This window comes from Muscardinus avellanarius (assembly GCF_963383645.1).
Source record: "Muscardinus avellanarius genome assembly, chromosome: 4".
Lineage (NCBI taxonomy): Eukaryota > Metazoa > Chordata > Mammalia > Rodentia > Gliridae > Muscardinus > Muscardinus avellanarius.
This window is the reverse complement of record NC_137789.1, coordinates 71,179,320-71,195,321: the sequence shown is the minus strand read 5'-3', so window position 1 is coordinate 71,195,321 and position 16,002 is coordinate 71,179,320. Positions and strand designations below refer to the sequence as shown.

At 39.6% G+C, this 16,002-nt stretch overlaps 1 protein-coding gene across 1 annotated transcript in view; it reads left to right on the top strand.

The window, feature by feature from the left end:
- The window catches only part of DNAJC5B (DnaJ heat shock protein family (Hsp40) member C5 beta), a gene marked incomplete at its 3' end in the record, with an annotated part of 50,704 nt that overhangs the window by 18,609 nt on the left and 16,093 nt on the right, over positions 1-16,002 (top strand). The window contains exon 2 of the mRNA XM_080693966.1: positions 15,622-15,835. Within this exon, the coding sequence (XP_080550092.1) occupies positions 15,622-15,835 (214 nt within the window). The remainder of the gene's footprint in view (positions 1-15,621; positions 15,836-16,002) is intronic.

The following is a 16,002-nucleotide window of genomic DNA, read 5'->3' as shown; positions in this document are numbered from 1 at the left end:
TGGATTTTGTCAAATGCTTTTTAAGCATCTATTGAAATTATCATATGACTTTTGTCTTTGTTTCTGTTTATGTGATGAATTACATGGATTGCGTTTTTTTGTTTTTGTTTTTTTGTGGGTTTGGGGATGGAACCCAGGGGCATTTGACCTCTGAGCTACACCCCCTGCCCTATTTTTTTATTCTTTATTTTTTGAAACCGGGTCTCACTGAGCTGCAGAGGGCCTCACAAAGTAGCTGAGGCTGTCTGCGAACCATGATCCTCCAGTCTTAGCCTCCTGCCTCCCGAATGCTGGGATTACAAGCGTGCACCACCACGCCCGGCTATGGATTGAGTTTTGTATGAACCAGTCTTGCATTCCTGGGATGAACCCTACTTGGTCATGGTATATGCTTTGAATGTGTGTTGCTAGTATTTTGCTTAGCAGTTTTGCATTTAAGTTCATCAATGATATAGGCCAGTGGTTTTTTTTCCCTTGAGCTGTCTTTATTTGGTTTTGGTATTAATGTGATATTGTCTTTATAGAATGTATTTGGAAGAATCCTCTTTCTATTTCACAAAATAGATTGAGGAATATTAATATTAGCTCTTCTAATAAAGGTTTTATGAAACTCACCTGGAAGACCATCTGATCCTGGGATTTTGTTTGACAGTAGGCTCTTTATTGCTGCTTCAATCTCTTTGATTGTTATTGGTTGTTTTAAATTTTCTATATCTTCTTTACTCAGTTTACGAAGATTGTATTTATAAAGTCAATTTCTTCCAGATTTTCTTTTTTGTTAGAGTATAGCTTTTCAAAGTAGTTTCTGATAATCCTCTGGATTTCTACACTGTCAGTAGTAATATCTTCTTTTTCATCTCTTATTTTCATAATTTTTGGATTGATTCTCTCCTTTCTGGTTAGGTTGGTTAGTGGTTTCTCTATTTTGTTAATTTTTTTTTTTGAGAAAACAGCTTTTGGTTTTGTTGATTTTCTGTATTGTTTTCTATTCTCTACTCCATTGATTTCTGCTCTGATTTTAACAGTTTCCTGTTTTCTACTGGCTTTGGGGTTAGACTGTTTTTCAAGGGTCTTAAGGTGTGTCATTAGGTTATTTATTTGGTAATTTTCTGTTCTTCTTATGTGAGCACTCAGTACTATGAATTTTCCTCTTAATACTACCTTTAAGGTGTCCCAGAGGTTTTAATATGTTGTATTTCTATTTTCATTTGTTTCTAGGAATTTCTTGACTTCACCCTTTGCTTCTTCTATGACCCATTCTTTGTTCAGCAGTGTGATGTTCAGTCTCCACATGTTTATGTGGTTACTCTTGGTCCTCTTATAGTTGATTTCTAGTTTCATTTCATTGTGATCTGAAAAGACTCAGGAAAGTATGTCACATTTTTTGAATTTGATAGTGCTCACTTTGTGGTTAGGATGTGATCTATTTTGGAGAAGGTTCTGTGAACAGCTGAGAAAAATGTGAACTGCACTGTACTTGGGTGGAATATTCTGTATGTGTCTAACAGGTCCATTTGGTTTATGGTGTTTTTTAGGTCTCAGGTATGTTTATTGACCTTTTGTCTAGAAGATCAGTTGAGCAGTGTGAGAGGGGTGTTGAAGTCTCCCAATATTATTGTATTCGGATCTATGTGTGACTTAATGTCACAAAGAGTTTGTTTTATGAAAGTGGCTGCACCTGTGTTTGGGGGATAAATGTTGACTATCATTAGTTCTTCTTGCTGGAATATTCCTTTTAGTAAAAAGTGATCTGCTTTGTCTCTTCTGATAAGCTTGGGCTTGAAGTCTAACTTGTCTATTATCATAGTTGCTACTCCTCCTTTTCTTCAAGTTCCATTGGCATGGATTAACTTGCTCTATCCTTTTACCTTTAATATGTGACTATCTTTACTTGTAAGAGGTGTTTCTTGCAGGCAGTGAATAAATGGATTCTGGTTTTTAATTCATTTTGCCACCTTATGTCTTTTTTTTTTTTTTTTTTTTTTTTTTTTTTTTGCGGTGCTGGGGTTCCTGGAAACCCTTCTACCTCCGGGCTACACTCCCAGACCTATTTTATATTTTTATTTGGAAGCAAGGCTGGCTTTGAACCAGCATGATCCTCATGTCTCTGCCTCCCAAGCGTGGGGATTACAAGCATGCAATACCATGCCCGGCTTCACTTTATGTCTTTTTAATGGTGCGTTGAGTCCATTTATGTTCAGTGTGATTACTGAGAGATGATTTTTAATTCCTAACATTTTGAATTTCAACTTGTTTGAGGTAGTGTTTTTTCTTCTTTGCTTAGTTGTTTGCTTGATGAAAATTCTTGTTTTTCTGGTTCTGGCATATATCACTTATTTCTTTGCAGTATTTTATCTAGTGCTGGTTTGGGATATAAATTTTTTCAGCTTCTGTTTGTTGTAGAAGATTTTTATTCCCATGTTGAATTTGAGAGATAGTTTTTCTGGGTAGAAAATTGGGGACTGCAAGTTGTTTTCTTTCAAAGTTTGGAATATGTTACTCCAGGCCCTTCTGGCTTTTATGACTTGGTTTGCGAAGATCTGGAGTGATTCTAATTGGTTTGTCTCTGAATCTCACTTGGTCTTTTGTTTTTGTTGTCTTTAAGATTCTCTCTTTGGCTTCTGCATTGGTCAGTTGACTGTTATGTGGCATGGTAAACCTTTTCTCTGATTTTTAAAGGGGGGGGGGTTATAAGTTTCCGGTATCTGTGTATCAACCTCTTTAATTATGTTTGGAAATTTTTCTGATATTACTTCTCTGAAAAGTTTGTTGACCCTTTTGGTTTCACCTTCTATTCCCTCTTCTATGCCTATTATTCTTAAGTTAGCTTTTTAAAGATGGGCCCATATTTTGGCTATTACAAATTGTGCTGCTATGAACATAGGTATGCATATGTTGCTGTATTTCTCTGAATTCAACCCTTTTGGAAAGATACCCAGGAGTGGTATAGCTGGATCATATGGTGGATCTATTCCCACCTTTCTTAGGAATCTCCACACAGATCTCCATAGTGGCTGAACTAGTTTGCACTCCCACCAACAGTGTAAAAGAGTTCCTCTTTCCCCACATCCTCGCCAGCATTTGTTGTTGTTTGATTTCTTTATGCTTGCTACTCTCACTGGGGTTAGATGGAATCTCAGTGTAGTTTTGATTTGCATCTCCCTGATGGCCAGTGATGAAGAACATCTTTTCATGTATCTATTAGCCCTTTGTATCTCTTCTTTTGTGAAGTGTCTATTTAGTTCATTTGCCCATTTCTTGATTGGGTTGTTTGTTTTGTTGGTGTAGAGCCTTTTGAGCTCTTTGTATACTCTGGATATTAGCCCCCTATCAGAATGGTGGCTGGTAAAGATCCTTTCCCATTCTGTAGGCTTCCTCTTTAGGTTATTGATAGTTTCCTTTGATGAGAAGAAACTTTTTAGTTTAATGTTATCCCACTTGTTTATTCTTGCTTTAATTTCCTGAGCTTTGGAGGTTTTGTTGAGAAAGTTACTGCCTGTGCCAATATGTTGTAGTGTTGAACCTATGTTCTCCTCTACTAACTTCACCGTCTCAGGTCTAATTTCTAAGTCTTTGATCCATCTTGAGTTGATTCCTGTGTTAGGTGAGATATAGGGGTTTAGCTTCATCTTTTTACAAATGGCTAGCCAGTTCTCCCAGCACCACTTGTTGAAAAGGCTGTCTTTTCTCCAGCGTATGTGTTTGGCCCCTTTGTCAAAGATTAATTGACTAAAGATGTGTGGGTTTGTTTCTGTATCTTCTATTCTAATCCACTGGTCAGTATATCTGTTTTTGTGCCAGTACCATGCTGTTTTTACTACTATTGCTCTATAGTATAGTTTGAAGTCTGGGATTGTAATGCCTCCTGCGTGTTTCTTGTTATTGAGAATTGCTTTGGCTATTCTAGGTCTTTTCTTTCTCCATATGAAGTTCATGATTGATTTTTCTAGGTCTCTGAAGAATGTCACTGGTATTTTAATGGGAATTGCATTGAACCTATAGATCAGTTTTGGCAGAATGGCCATTTTGATGATATTTATTCTGCCTATCCATGAGCACGGGAGATCTTTCCATCTTCCAAGGTCTTCTTCTATTTCTTTTTTTAATGTTTTATAGTTTTTGTTGTAGAGGTCTTTTACATCTTGGGTTAGGTTTATTCCTAGGTATTTTATTGGTTTTGAGGTTATAGTGAATGGAATTGTTGTTTTTGTTTCCTTCATTGTGGATTCGTTGTTGGCATAAAGAAAGGCCACTGATTTCTTTAGGTTGATTTTGTAACCTGCGACTTTGCCGAATTTGTCGATCAGCTCCAGAAGTCTTTTGGTTGAGTTCTTTGGGTCTTCCAGGTAAAGGATCATGTCATCTGCGAATAAGGATAATTTCACCATCAACAGATGAATGGATAGCAAAACTGTGGGAAATACACACAATGGAATTCTATTCAGCCATAAAGAAGAACAAAATTTTATCATTTGCAAGAAGATGGAAAGCCCTGGAAAGCATCATGTTAAGTGAGATCAGCCAAGCACAGAAGGAGAAGATACACATGTTTCCTCTAATATGCCCAAACTAGAAAACACAAAGGATACCAGTAGGACCCCAGATATTAGAGGGGAAATACTAGCTAAGTTTTAATGGAAAGATAGGAGAGGAGAAAGGCCGATCTTGATTAAGGAGCATCTTCACCTGAACATGTGTAAAATTATGAATAAGACATGGTTAACCTGGCCAACCATTGGTGGGGGGGGGGGAGAAAATGGGGGCGGGGGGAGAGGGCACCAAATATAGTGTAAATGTATACTATTTATGTTCAATAAAAAATTGTTAAAAAAAAAAAAAAAAAAAAAAAAAATAAAGATGGGCCCATATCTTTTCGATGTTCAATTCTTGCTGTCAAATTGTTTTTTTTCTAAAGTATATACTATTCATTCACTTTTGGAGTGATCATCTTCTAAGAGTGAGATTCTATTCCTTATGTGGCCTAATCTATTGTTTATAGTTTATATTGATGCCTCCACTTCAATGATTGCATCCTTTATTTCTTTCAGGCTCTCTAAAAAATTCTTTACAGAAATCCTGTATCATTTCTACTGTTAAATTTATGATTTGTTCTTCTGGTAATCTCTGCAATTTTGTGTTGTTAAGTTCTGCTATTGTGGGGTTGTGGGAGCTCATTGCTTCCTTGTTGTTATTCCTTCTCATGATTTCAGAAGTTTGTATCTTTGTTTTTGTTGTTGTTGTTTGGGGTACTGAAGATTGAACCCAGGGGCATATTATCTCTGAGCTATATCCTCAGCCCAATTTTTTTATTCTTTATTTTAAAACAGGCTCTCACTAAGTTGCAGAGGCCTCACTAAGTAGCTGAGGCTGGTCATGAACCCAGATCCTCCTGTCTCAGACTCCCAAGTGCTGGAATTACAAATGTGTGCCACCATGCCCAGCTCTTGGTTGCTTTTGATAGATTTCTCTTAGTTACTAGGTGTCAGCTGGTATATACAAGGGCAAGTTGTGTTGTATTCAGTGGTAAAGGTTTTGTGAGGAGGAAAGTGAAGTCATAAATGTAAGAATAGGGCAAAGCCACAGATAGGATTGAATAGAATGAGAGTTTGGTAAGGTAGTATATAGTAGAGATTAGAGATAGTGAATATGTAGTAGGATTATAGTAACCAATGTAGAGTATTTAGTACAATAATATGAAGTGGATTTAATATAAGACAAATAAAAGAAAAAAGGGATGGGGAAAGAGATTAGATATGTACAAGGCACGAGGCTTGTGAAAGGAGTGGGGAAGGAAGCAAACAAGCATACACACACACACACACACAATAACAAAAAACAAAACAACAACAAAATAATGCAACCCTATAAATATATGAATACTCAGCAGACTTGGCCTCTGCAGTCTCTCTGTGCAGATACTGAGTGCCACAGGCACCTTTCCTGCTGTGAGCCTGGTTTTCTGAGTCTCTCTTAGTCTAGGCAGATGGCCATTATCAGTGTGGCTGGATCTAGTGTTAAGCATTGGTCTCTCTCCATGCTTTCCACTGATGCTGAGCCAGAGTCTCTCCCTGCCTGTGTAGGTTGCAGGTGTGGTGGGCACCAGACTTAGTGTATAAGTGTATATATAGGAGTCCCTGTTCTCCACAGCTAAGGCTGGCTTGGTCTGCCCTCTCCCCATTGATCATGATTGAATGGTTTGTGGTGATCTTGGAGGTCCTACTAGAACTCTGAGCCTTTAGGACTGTAGGTCTTTTTGTCTGATTGTCACTGGGTGGGGGGTGTCTGCTAGTCCAAGCCTCTGCTATGTCCAACAGCAGACTTCATGCCCACCTTTGCCAGGTTTAGCCACAAAGTCTCAGACCCTGCAAGTGTATTGTGGCTGTTCAATTCCCTGAATCCGTGCTGGGTGATCTCCCTGGGGGACTGTGGATTCACTTATGGTGTTGAGCACTGCTCTGTACCTCTGGAGGGCATGGTGAGCTCTGCAAGTCTTAGCTGGTGTTTGCTCAGGAAGAACTGATGGCTTACAATTCTGATGAGCTGTAGCTGCTTACTCCATTTCAAGTCATTGGCTTTTTTTTTTTTAACTGTGCGTCTCTGGCAGTTTGGTGTGGTGAAGTAAGATGGTGCCTCTGCAGTGCCTGTGGCCCCAGCTGTTGCAGGTGGGCGGGGTTCTCTTCTGCTCTCTGATCTGCCTTCCACCTTTTTTTCTGCTGCCTTTCACTTGTCCTGGTCTTTTCAATTTCATACTGGTTTCTTTCTTTTGTCAGAATGCTGTTTTTATGGCAATAGAGACCACGTGTCAGCAAGACTGATATGTGCTGCTCTCTTGGTCACAATCTTCCCCCAATCTAGCCAGTTCTAAACTTGTTAGTTACTATATGATACACCAATTCTCCTCTTGCTTATGTCCCAAGAAAACTAAAAATACATATCTACCAAAAACATGTATGTCAATTTCTGTAGCAACATTGTTCATGCAATTGCCAAGATCTACTTGGAGCTTCACTGCAATCCATCATGACTAGAGCTTGAAGTAGGAATCAGCTGAAGACAGAGACCTAGTGACTGCTCAGAGCTCTGGCTGGAACCAGTGATGGGAGCTGCTACTGAAAGTAGGAGACAAGGTATTTGGCTGAGGAAGTCTGTGTAACCATTTCTCTCACATCCCAGTCTTATTCTCTCTTGATATTCAGAGTTCGTGGAGATGTCTGGACTAAGAAAGCAAGAATGCAAATTTCCCCTCTAGAAAATTTTGGGTCTAGAGACCCCAAAACTGTTGTTGAGATATTGAGCTGGATACAGAGATGTTGAGCTCAATTCAGCTTTCAGATTCCTGCCAAGCTGAGGCCAGGGTACAGGGGAGTACAACATGACACACAAAGATTTGAAAGCTGTCAGTGACAACTTGTATCAGAATTTCAGGTCTTCATTTCCTAACCAGCACTTTTATAACTGGCACTGAAAATAATTATAAAATTGGACATATTTTATCACTATGTTTCCACAAGTATCCACGTATGTTCCCAAGTATCCAGGTGTATTTTGGTTTTAGACCAAAAAACTAAAACAAAACTCTAACAATTGGCATATGAATCCCTGAAAGCTTGAGTACTGGTGTATTATAACTCATATTTTAAAAAACGATAATGTTTCCGAAAGTCTAACCTATATAAACTGGTAAAAATTGGGGACAGTATTTGTCAAGGAATCATTAGGAACAGTGTCATCAGCTGCCACTAGAGGTCAGCACTTGATTTCCGTGCTGTTGGGTATGAGGGAAGAGACCAATTCTCTGAAATGTAGCCTGCATGAGGTTCCTGTTGTTATCTCCCAGCCATCTGGTTTGAATCACAGACGTGACTCTGGGTCCCAGAAAACTAGGAACACTCTAACAATAGTTGGGACGGTCTGCTCAGATATTCCATCTGCAAATGTGAGGACACCACAGGACTGTGTAATGTGGACTTGAGCATGCCCTCATGGGGCCTGGGTGGTCGAAGCCCTTGAATCACACCATGTGGTAGCAGGTGTTTAGAAATAATCACACAGCAGGGGTGGCTTTGGCGTCACTATTTGCAATGTGAAGCCAAATGATGCCAAGACCTTTCTGTTCCATTTCTATGATAAACTCTACGCCAATCTGGCCAGCGGCTCCTGCTTCCCCAGGGCCCCACTGGCATTCCTGTTCCCTCTTTCTCTGAGCAGCACTGAAATAAAGCTTCTTGTGGGGAAGGCAGCTGTCCTGGATACAGATGTATGAAGTGATTGTGGGAACTTGATTGAGGGGCTTGGGAAAAGAGAAAGCCATGAGAGGCGTCAACAGGAGAGGGTGGTATGGAGTGGGTTGCATGAGAAGGAAAGTTCTCACTGCATAAAGGCCTCCAGGTTGATAGCAGGGGAGTCACCTCCATATGGGGAGGTGGGCAAGCCAATTCAAAGGGGAGAGGACGTAAGAGTGAGGGTGTATGTGTCCAGATAACACTCAGCAGCCTGGCAGAGTCTCTGGGCCTGAGAAATCCAAAGGGCCTTGGCAGCTCAGGGGGCCTTGCAACCACAAGGCTCTGTCTTATCAATGCTCAGCAGATGTGGCCTGAGATCTTGTAGGGTATGTAAAATGGGGAGGTTCTAAAGTGGCTAAAAATCTGCTTGTTTGGTCTATTTTTAAGATAATTGTGTGAAAGTTTGACTTTGGCTCTGGCAAGCTTTTGAGCTAATGAGTCTCAGCTGCAGTGAAGAAATAACCTGGGGCCAATATGCAGAGGCCGTCTTTGGCTCATTTATGTAACAATGGTAGAAAGCCTTTGAAGAGATGAACATACAACTGAAAGACAAGGACCCAGACATAAATGATAATCAGGAATTTCTGAACCAGACATTTTCTGTTAATCTTTGACAAGGTAACTTCCATCAGTTCTGCTCCCTGGTGAGAACAACAAGAAAAACTGAGAGAAAATGTGTATTTTAAAAGCATTTGAGAGTAAGAATTATTGCTGACCAGTCTATGATCCAGAGGCTGAGCAGCTCTGCAGGGAAACAGAAGGAAATTTTAGACAGTGGCCCAGCAAGGATCGGGATCCTGCAATTTTATTGAGACTCCAAAGTGCTGCAATTCAGGACAAAGGTTAAACTGAAAGTGAACTATATATGGTTGGCAATTGCATTAGAGGTCCTCAACTATGATATGTTGTTGAGTAGTCCTCTGCTTTAACCAATGCATTGAAAGTGATGCTGTGCCTAAATTTCAGAAAGGCTCACTAGCCTCTGCTTTCACAATCTGGCTAAATGACCCATTACTTGAGACTCCTGATTACTCTGGAACCACTGTGTTGTGAGAATCCACATCTAGCTATGTGGAGAAGCCACATGGTGAAGAACAGTGTCCTTCAGCCAAGAGCCCTAGCAGATTCCCCAGTGCCAACTTGTGAGTGAAGCTATCTTGGAAGTAAATCCTTTCTTGAAATTGGGCCAATGTCATTATAAATCAACCTCATTATAAATCACAGTGTGACTATATATATATGCACATACATATATATTGTTGATGGTAAAATGTCAATGTCAGATGTCAGGGATATATGCATGGGGACCCATATGTTGGTTTGCTGTATTTGTTCAGGTGTTGCCTGTGTTGGTGCAGGCACAGGAAGGATGCTAAACCTCTACTGTCCTGACATACCATCAGATGTACTGGTTCCATAGCTACAACATTTGCCATGCACCAATGGGTTACTAACCTAGAATTGTTTTTCTTTTCACCTGCAAATACTGGTTTAGGCAGATCATTTTTCTTTCTATCACCAGTTTTCTTCCCATCACAGCTAATTTTGTCTAGAAGAGACAGTCTATATCTAATATGAGATCAGATTTTGTTTTATGTTAAGATAGCCTGGGCCTTTATTCTTTGCAGCAGGTACTGGCTCTGCCATGATGGTAGTTTATAGGATATAGAAAGAAATCATTGCCTCTCCCTCCCTCTTCTGTCTTTTCCTCTGAAGCTTCAGTCTGCTTTTTTTCTGAGAGACTGGAGAGACAATAGGATTCATGGCTGAAAGTTTAGCGGAAAAGTCAGCAATGGGAAAAATCTTTGAAATAGGGAAGAGCAGAAGGTGATGGGAAAAAGCACTAAAAACATGTTGAGTGGGCAATACAGCTATGTGCATAGCCGTGCCATGGTGGCATTTGCTTCCCTGAGGCTGAGAGGCTACGATTCCCCAATGATATGTTCTCCTCTGACGTTCCAACCCCATGGAGATAGATTTACTTAAAAACTGATGCAACATGGTCAGAATCTGGCCCTAAGTGACTCAGAAACTGGTAGAGAATATCTGAGAGAGTTAGAGAGTAAGGAAGAGAACAGGGGAAAGCATTACATTCTTAGAATTATGTATTGTCTAGAAATAGGTAGATCTTAGAGGCCTTGGCTAATTACTGTTATCAACCCCATGTCTATCTGTAGTACCTGCCACTCATTGAATCCACTATGCATTTAAGTTGACAGATGTCTTTGGATTTTGAGGTGGAAATGAAGGCTACTGAATACTCTTTCTAATATTCCTAGAAATAGTTATAGCCATACCAGATCAACAGGAGACCAAAAGTATAGAGAAATTTTGAATCAAAGGCTCACTTCTAGTTGAACATCATATTGCTTTTAAACATAAAGTTAGAAATGACAAGAACTATCTTTAAAATGATTAGGCGACTATTCTATTCAAATGTACTCCTAGCACTTCTTTAACTCCCAAATTTCCTACATGTTTTCTTGCCCCATCTATAATTCCCAAGAGGGTGAGAGACTGAGTAAATACCTTCTTGAGGAGTTGTGTAATTCTGCCTCTTCATATCCTTCCCAAATATTCCTCAGTGCCGAGAACATCTGCCATGAGGAGTCAAACCGTTGCTTGATGACCCAGAATTGGGTCTGTTACAGGTGGAGGTGTCCTAGCCCTCCAAGTCTTCCAACTCCATTGTTACAGGAGTGTGATAAGTGAACCGTGTGCATCTGCCCTTGTGAGCTGACAAGCATCCAAACACTTTAAAAAGGGAGAGAGGCCAGGCTTCTGTGGCTGTTTGTGTAGTGTGTATCAGTATACAGCTGAGCCCGGGAAACAAGGAAAGGTACGCAGAGGAATTTTCCAGGGATTTCTTCTCTTCTGAGCAGAAGTAACAGCTCTTTCATTTTATTGGCCTCAACATGATGTATTCATACTTATTAGGGAGAAATGTTACAGTTTGTATTCCAAAGCACAAAGCAAGAATTCCAGGAATATTATGTCAAACATGCGTAAAGAATCTACTTCAGGTTGTATGATGATGATCACTGTATTGTTTTCTGAGGATTTTTTTTTTCCTTTCACCCTCTCCATTAATTTGGTAGTGGATCCTTTAAAAGAAAATAACTCTGAGCTGCCAACTATTGAAAGAGAACCAAAATTATCACTGGAGCTTTAAAATTCTAAGGAAAAAAGGGCATAAATAGTATGCATAGATTTTGTATAATAAACAAACAAAACAATCACCTGTAATCCTCATGTGCACCTACAAGCACTGTTAATTTTGGCTATTACATTTTCCTATTTCTTTTCTGCTTTATCTTTCTCTATAGAAATATCAAATATGTGTGTGTATGTGTGTGTGCACGTGTGTGTGTGTGTGTGTGTGTGTGTGTGTGTGTGTGTGTGTATGCATGTGAAGGTCACCAAGAATTTCCCAGTTGTTCAGTCTACTGGTCAACTCTCAGTTCTCCTCTTACATGACTTAACGGTAGCATTTGATGTGATGCTTTCTCCCCTCTTTGAAGTACTGTCTTCAGTGAATCCCAAGGCCCCATAGTCTACAGAATTTTCCTTCTGCATCATTGGTCCTACTTTTCTAGTCTCCTTTTCCTAGCTTATCCTTCCCCCAAATGCATTCCTTGGACCCACTTTCTTTCTTTTCTTTCTCTCTTTCTTTCTTTCTTTCTTTCTTTCTTTCTTTCTTTCTTTCTTTCTTTCGTGGTACTGGGAGTGGAACCCAGGAGCTTTTATACCTCTGGTCTATACTCCCAGACCTATTTTTATATATTATTTGGAAACAGGGTCTCACTAAGTTGCTGAAAACCTCACTAAGTAACTGAGGCTGGCTTCGAACCTGCGCGATCCGCGATCCTCCTGTCTCAGCCACCCAAATGCTGGGATTACAAGCATGCACCACCACACCTGACTTTCTTGGAACTCTCTTCCAGTGTCATCCTTCTAAATGTCAACTTCCTCTAAGAAGTCCCAAATGTACATCTATAGTAATTGTCACCCAAGCATCAGGCTCCTGCCTCTCTACCTCCATCTTCACTTGGAAGTCTCATAGGCATCTCAAGGTGTCCAAAATAGAACTCTTGGATCCCAGAAACTATTCTCCACTACACACACACACACACACACACACACACACACACACACACAACCTCTTTCCATCTCATTGAACAGTAATTCTCAATTTTCAATTGCTCAGGACAAAACCTCGCCGCCATCATGATTCTTCTTTTCCTCTCACACTCGGCATCCAACCCATCAGCAATCCCTGCAAATATGTCTAGACCTCAACAACTTCTCACCACACTCTCATTATGGCTTGGACCTGGAATATACTCCAAAAAAAGTTCATGTGTTGAGAGCCTGGTCCCCAGTGCAGCCAGGTTCAGAGGTGGGCGCAGCTGGAGGGGCGGGCCACGGGGTGTGGCCTGGGGACTGTATTTCTCTTCCTGGCCCCTTCCTGTTTCTCTCAATGCTTCCAGGCTGCCAGAAGCTGAGCAGCGTTCCTCCAGCATGCCCTGACACCTTCATGTTTTGCTTTAGAGCTGGTGGCTGTAGACTGAACATCTGAAACCGTGAGCCAAATGAACCTTTCCTCCTCTGTGTTGTTCTTATCTGGTATTTTGGTCATGGCGATGAAAAAGCACCAATACAATCTTCCACAACCATAATAATCTAAACTATGAACTTCTGCCCAGATCACTAAAAGAGTCTCCTTACTTTTATTTCTTTATTTGTTTGATGGTTAGTTATACTAGAGATTAAACCTAGGGGCATTCTATCTCTAAATTATAGTCCCCAACTTTATTTTTATTTTTTTTTATTTTGAAACAGGGTCTTGATAAGTTGCTGGGGGTCTCTCTTAATTGCTGAGGCTGACTTGAACCTGTGGTCCTCCCATCTCAGCCTCCCAAGTATTGGGATTACAGGCATGGCATCACCATGTCTGGCTCCTTATTTTGTTTTAACATCTCCCAGATTGCCTGATCCTTCTAAAACTAAAGCCAGTTATATAACTCTTCTTAAAACACTCAAAGGGCCTTCAATGTCTCTGACTAAAACCTAAGTCCTTACAATGGCCTCCTACACATTCTGTGTGGCTTACTATTTAAACTTAAAAATATATAGAAGGCAGCATAGTAATGGTGAAGAGCTTTTGTTAAAGTCAGGTTGCTGGTGTTCAAGGCTGAGCTCTAGTTATTAGCTGTGTGAGGTTGAACAAGACACTTAACCTCTCAGTACCTACCTACCCTCACCTGCAAAATGGGATAATTATGATACTTACCTCCAAGATTGTTGTGAGAATTAATATGTATGACATGTAGTCATAGTATAAGCAGTAACATATAGTGAACACTGTAAAAGTTTAAAACTGACAAAATAGTCATGTTGTGCTATTGGCAAAAGATTTCAACATAAACTCTGTGTGTAAAAAACATTGACATCAATGGTCCTATGTATAAGAAATTACAGATTCTCAAAACAAAAGATAAACAACATTTGGGTTTAACAAATTTAAAATGACCCATCATTGCTTTATTCTTTTTGTTTATCCTGAGTTCAGAGTTAGAATGTATTTAATACCAAAATTTATACTTTGAAGCATTTTGGTACTTTTTAAAAATACTTTTATTAATGCATTGTAATTATACATCGTAGGGAGGTTCAGAGTGACACAGACACACATGGACACAGCCCTCGATGTGTTCCCTCTGGATCCCACCCAATACCAGCATTCTAGTGCTGGCTGCCTAAATATTCACCTGATTTTAACCAATAATACCTTCATTTCCAAAACAAGTGTTATCTGTTCAATTTACTGTACAGATTCGTTTTTAGGCTATGCTATACTATTATGCTCTATTTCTGGACTTTTATTACTACGTCAGGTGAAACACTTTACCTAAACTAATACAATAAATACAAATTTATTATGTTTACATGTATCTATGATGGGCACAATAGAAATATTAGCCATATGGAATTTCCAATTAGGAGGTCATAAAATTCACTTTTTAGTGGATAAAATAGCACAGACTCCCTCCGTTTTGAACATGGCTTTAGTCATTATTTAAAGTTTGTCTAGGGGAAAATGAAAGAAATGTTCACCAGCCAGGAGTCTTTTTTTTTTTCCTTTGGGTGTCTGGGGATGGAAGCTAGGGGTATTGGATCTCCAACCTACATCCCCTGCCCTATTTTTTTATTCTTTATTTTGAAACAGGGTCTCACTAAGTAGCTGAGGCTGTCTGCGAACCTCAATCCTCCTGTCTCAGCCTCCCAAATGCTGGGATTACAAGCGTGCGCCACCACACCTGACTTTAGACTTACTTTTAATATCCACTTTACCGCTTCCATTTTTCTTCTTTTTAATTAATTTATTTTGTGATAATGGAGATTTTACCTATGAGCTACACTCTAGCCCATATTTTATTATTTTGAATTTTGAAATAGGATCTCACTAAATTGTAGAGGGCCTTGATACATTGTTAAGTCTGGCTGCAAACCTGAAATCTTCCTGTCTCACCCTCCCAAGTACAGGAATTACAGGCATATAGCTTCCCTTTTATACCTGAGTATAATAAAATAGTAAAGAACCCTCAACTCTCTGAACAGAGAGCACAGACAATACTGACCTCACCAGATTTGCTTTACGATCCACAGAGGAGAGAGGGCCTCATACTCAAAATTAAATGTCTATAGAGTACTGGATACTAATGTCTATAGAGTATGGATACTAAAGGCCTTTGGAAAGAGGCCGATTGTACATTTGAAGACAAGGGAAGATACAGTGTTGTTGAGAAGCACTGACGGGGGAGATAGGACTTATAGAGGATTTGTAAAGAGGTCATAATGTTCCATGGAGTATAAATTCGAGATTGTTTTCTTTTATACTAGAAGATAACTTTAAAAATATGTGGCAATGTCTAGAATACTTTCCAGGTTCTAAATGGAATTTCAATGTGAACTAGACCTGTCAGTAGAACTACTATACGCCTCTATGTTGGGGTGGGAGACTGACCAGGTTTCTGGTAAAGATACACATCACATATGTGGTCATTTTAAAAAAAGTCTCAGCATCAACGATTGTGCTTCTATTGAGAATTTCTTGGAAGATGGGAGGAGAGAAATAATATTATTGTTTCTGTAGATTTGAAACAAGAGACACCAATTAATGAAAGAGTATTTCTTAGTTAACTCATCCCTAGTGTGAAACTTATCATTTCACAGTATTTGCACAAATAAAGGTTGTACAAATAAACACTGCCTTTCTAAAAAGGCACTCTGGTTTTTGCCAAGTAACACTTTTCCTCACTTTTTTTAATTTGAAAAGAAAATTGGCCCTGAAACACCATCCAGACAAGAATCCAGATGATCCAACTGCTGCTGAAAAGTTTAAAGAGATCAACAATGCCCACAGCATACTTACTGACATGTCCAAGAGGAATATATACAACAAGTATGGGTCACTGGGGCTCTACGTGGCGGAGCAATTTGGAGAGGAAAATGTTAATACCTACTTCATTTTGTCAAGTTGGTGGGCAAAGGTAAATCACATTTTTTTCCCTTCAAAAACAATTTTCTGGAAGATCATGATATTAAGAGTCCATCTCAGAGAAAGACTCAGCTTACTACTATTAAATTCTCGCAAATAGAATGCGACATCGCTTCTGCCCAACATTGTTGTTTGGGGATCGTTTACACTTTAGCTCAT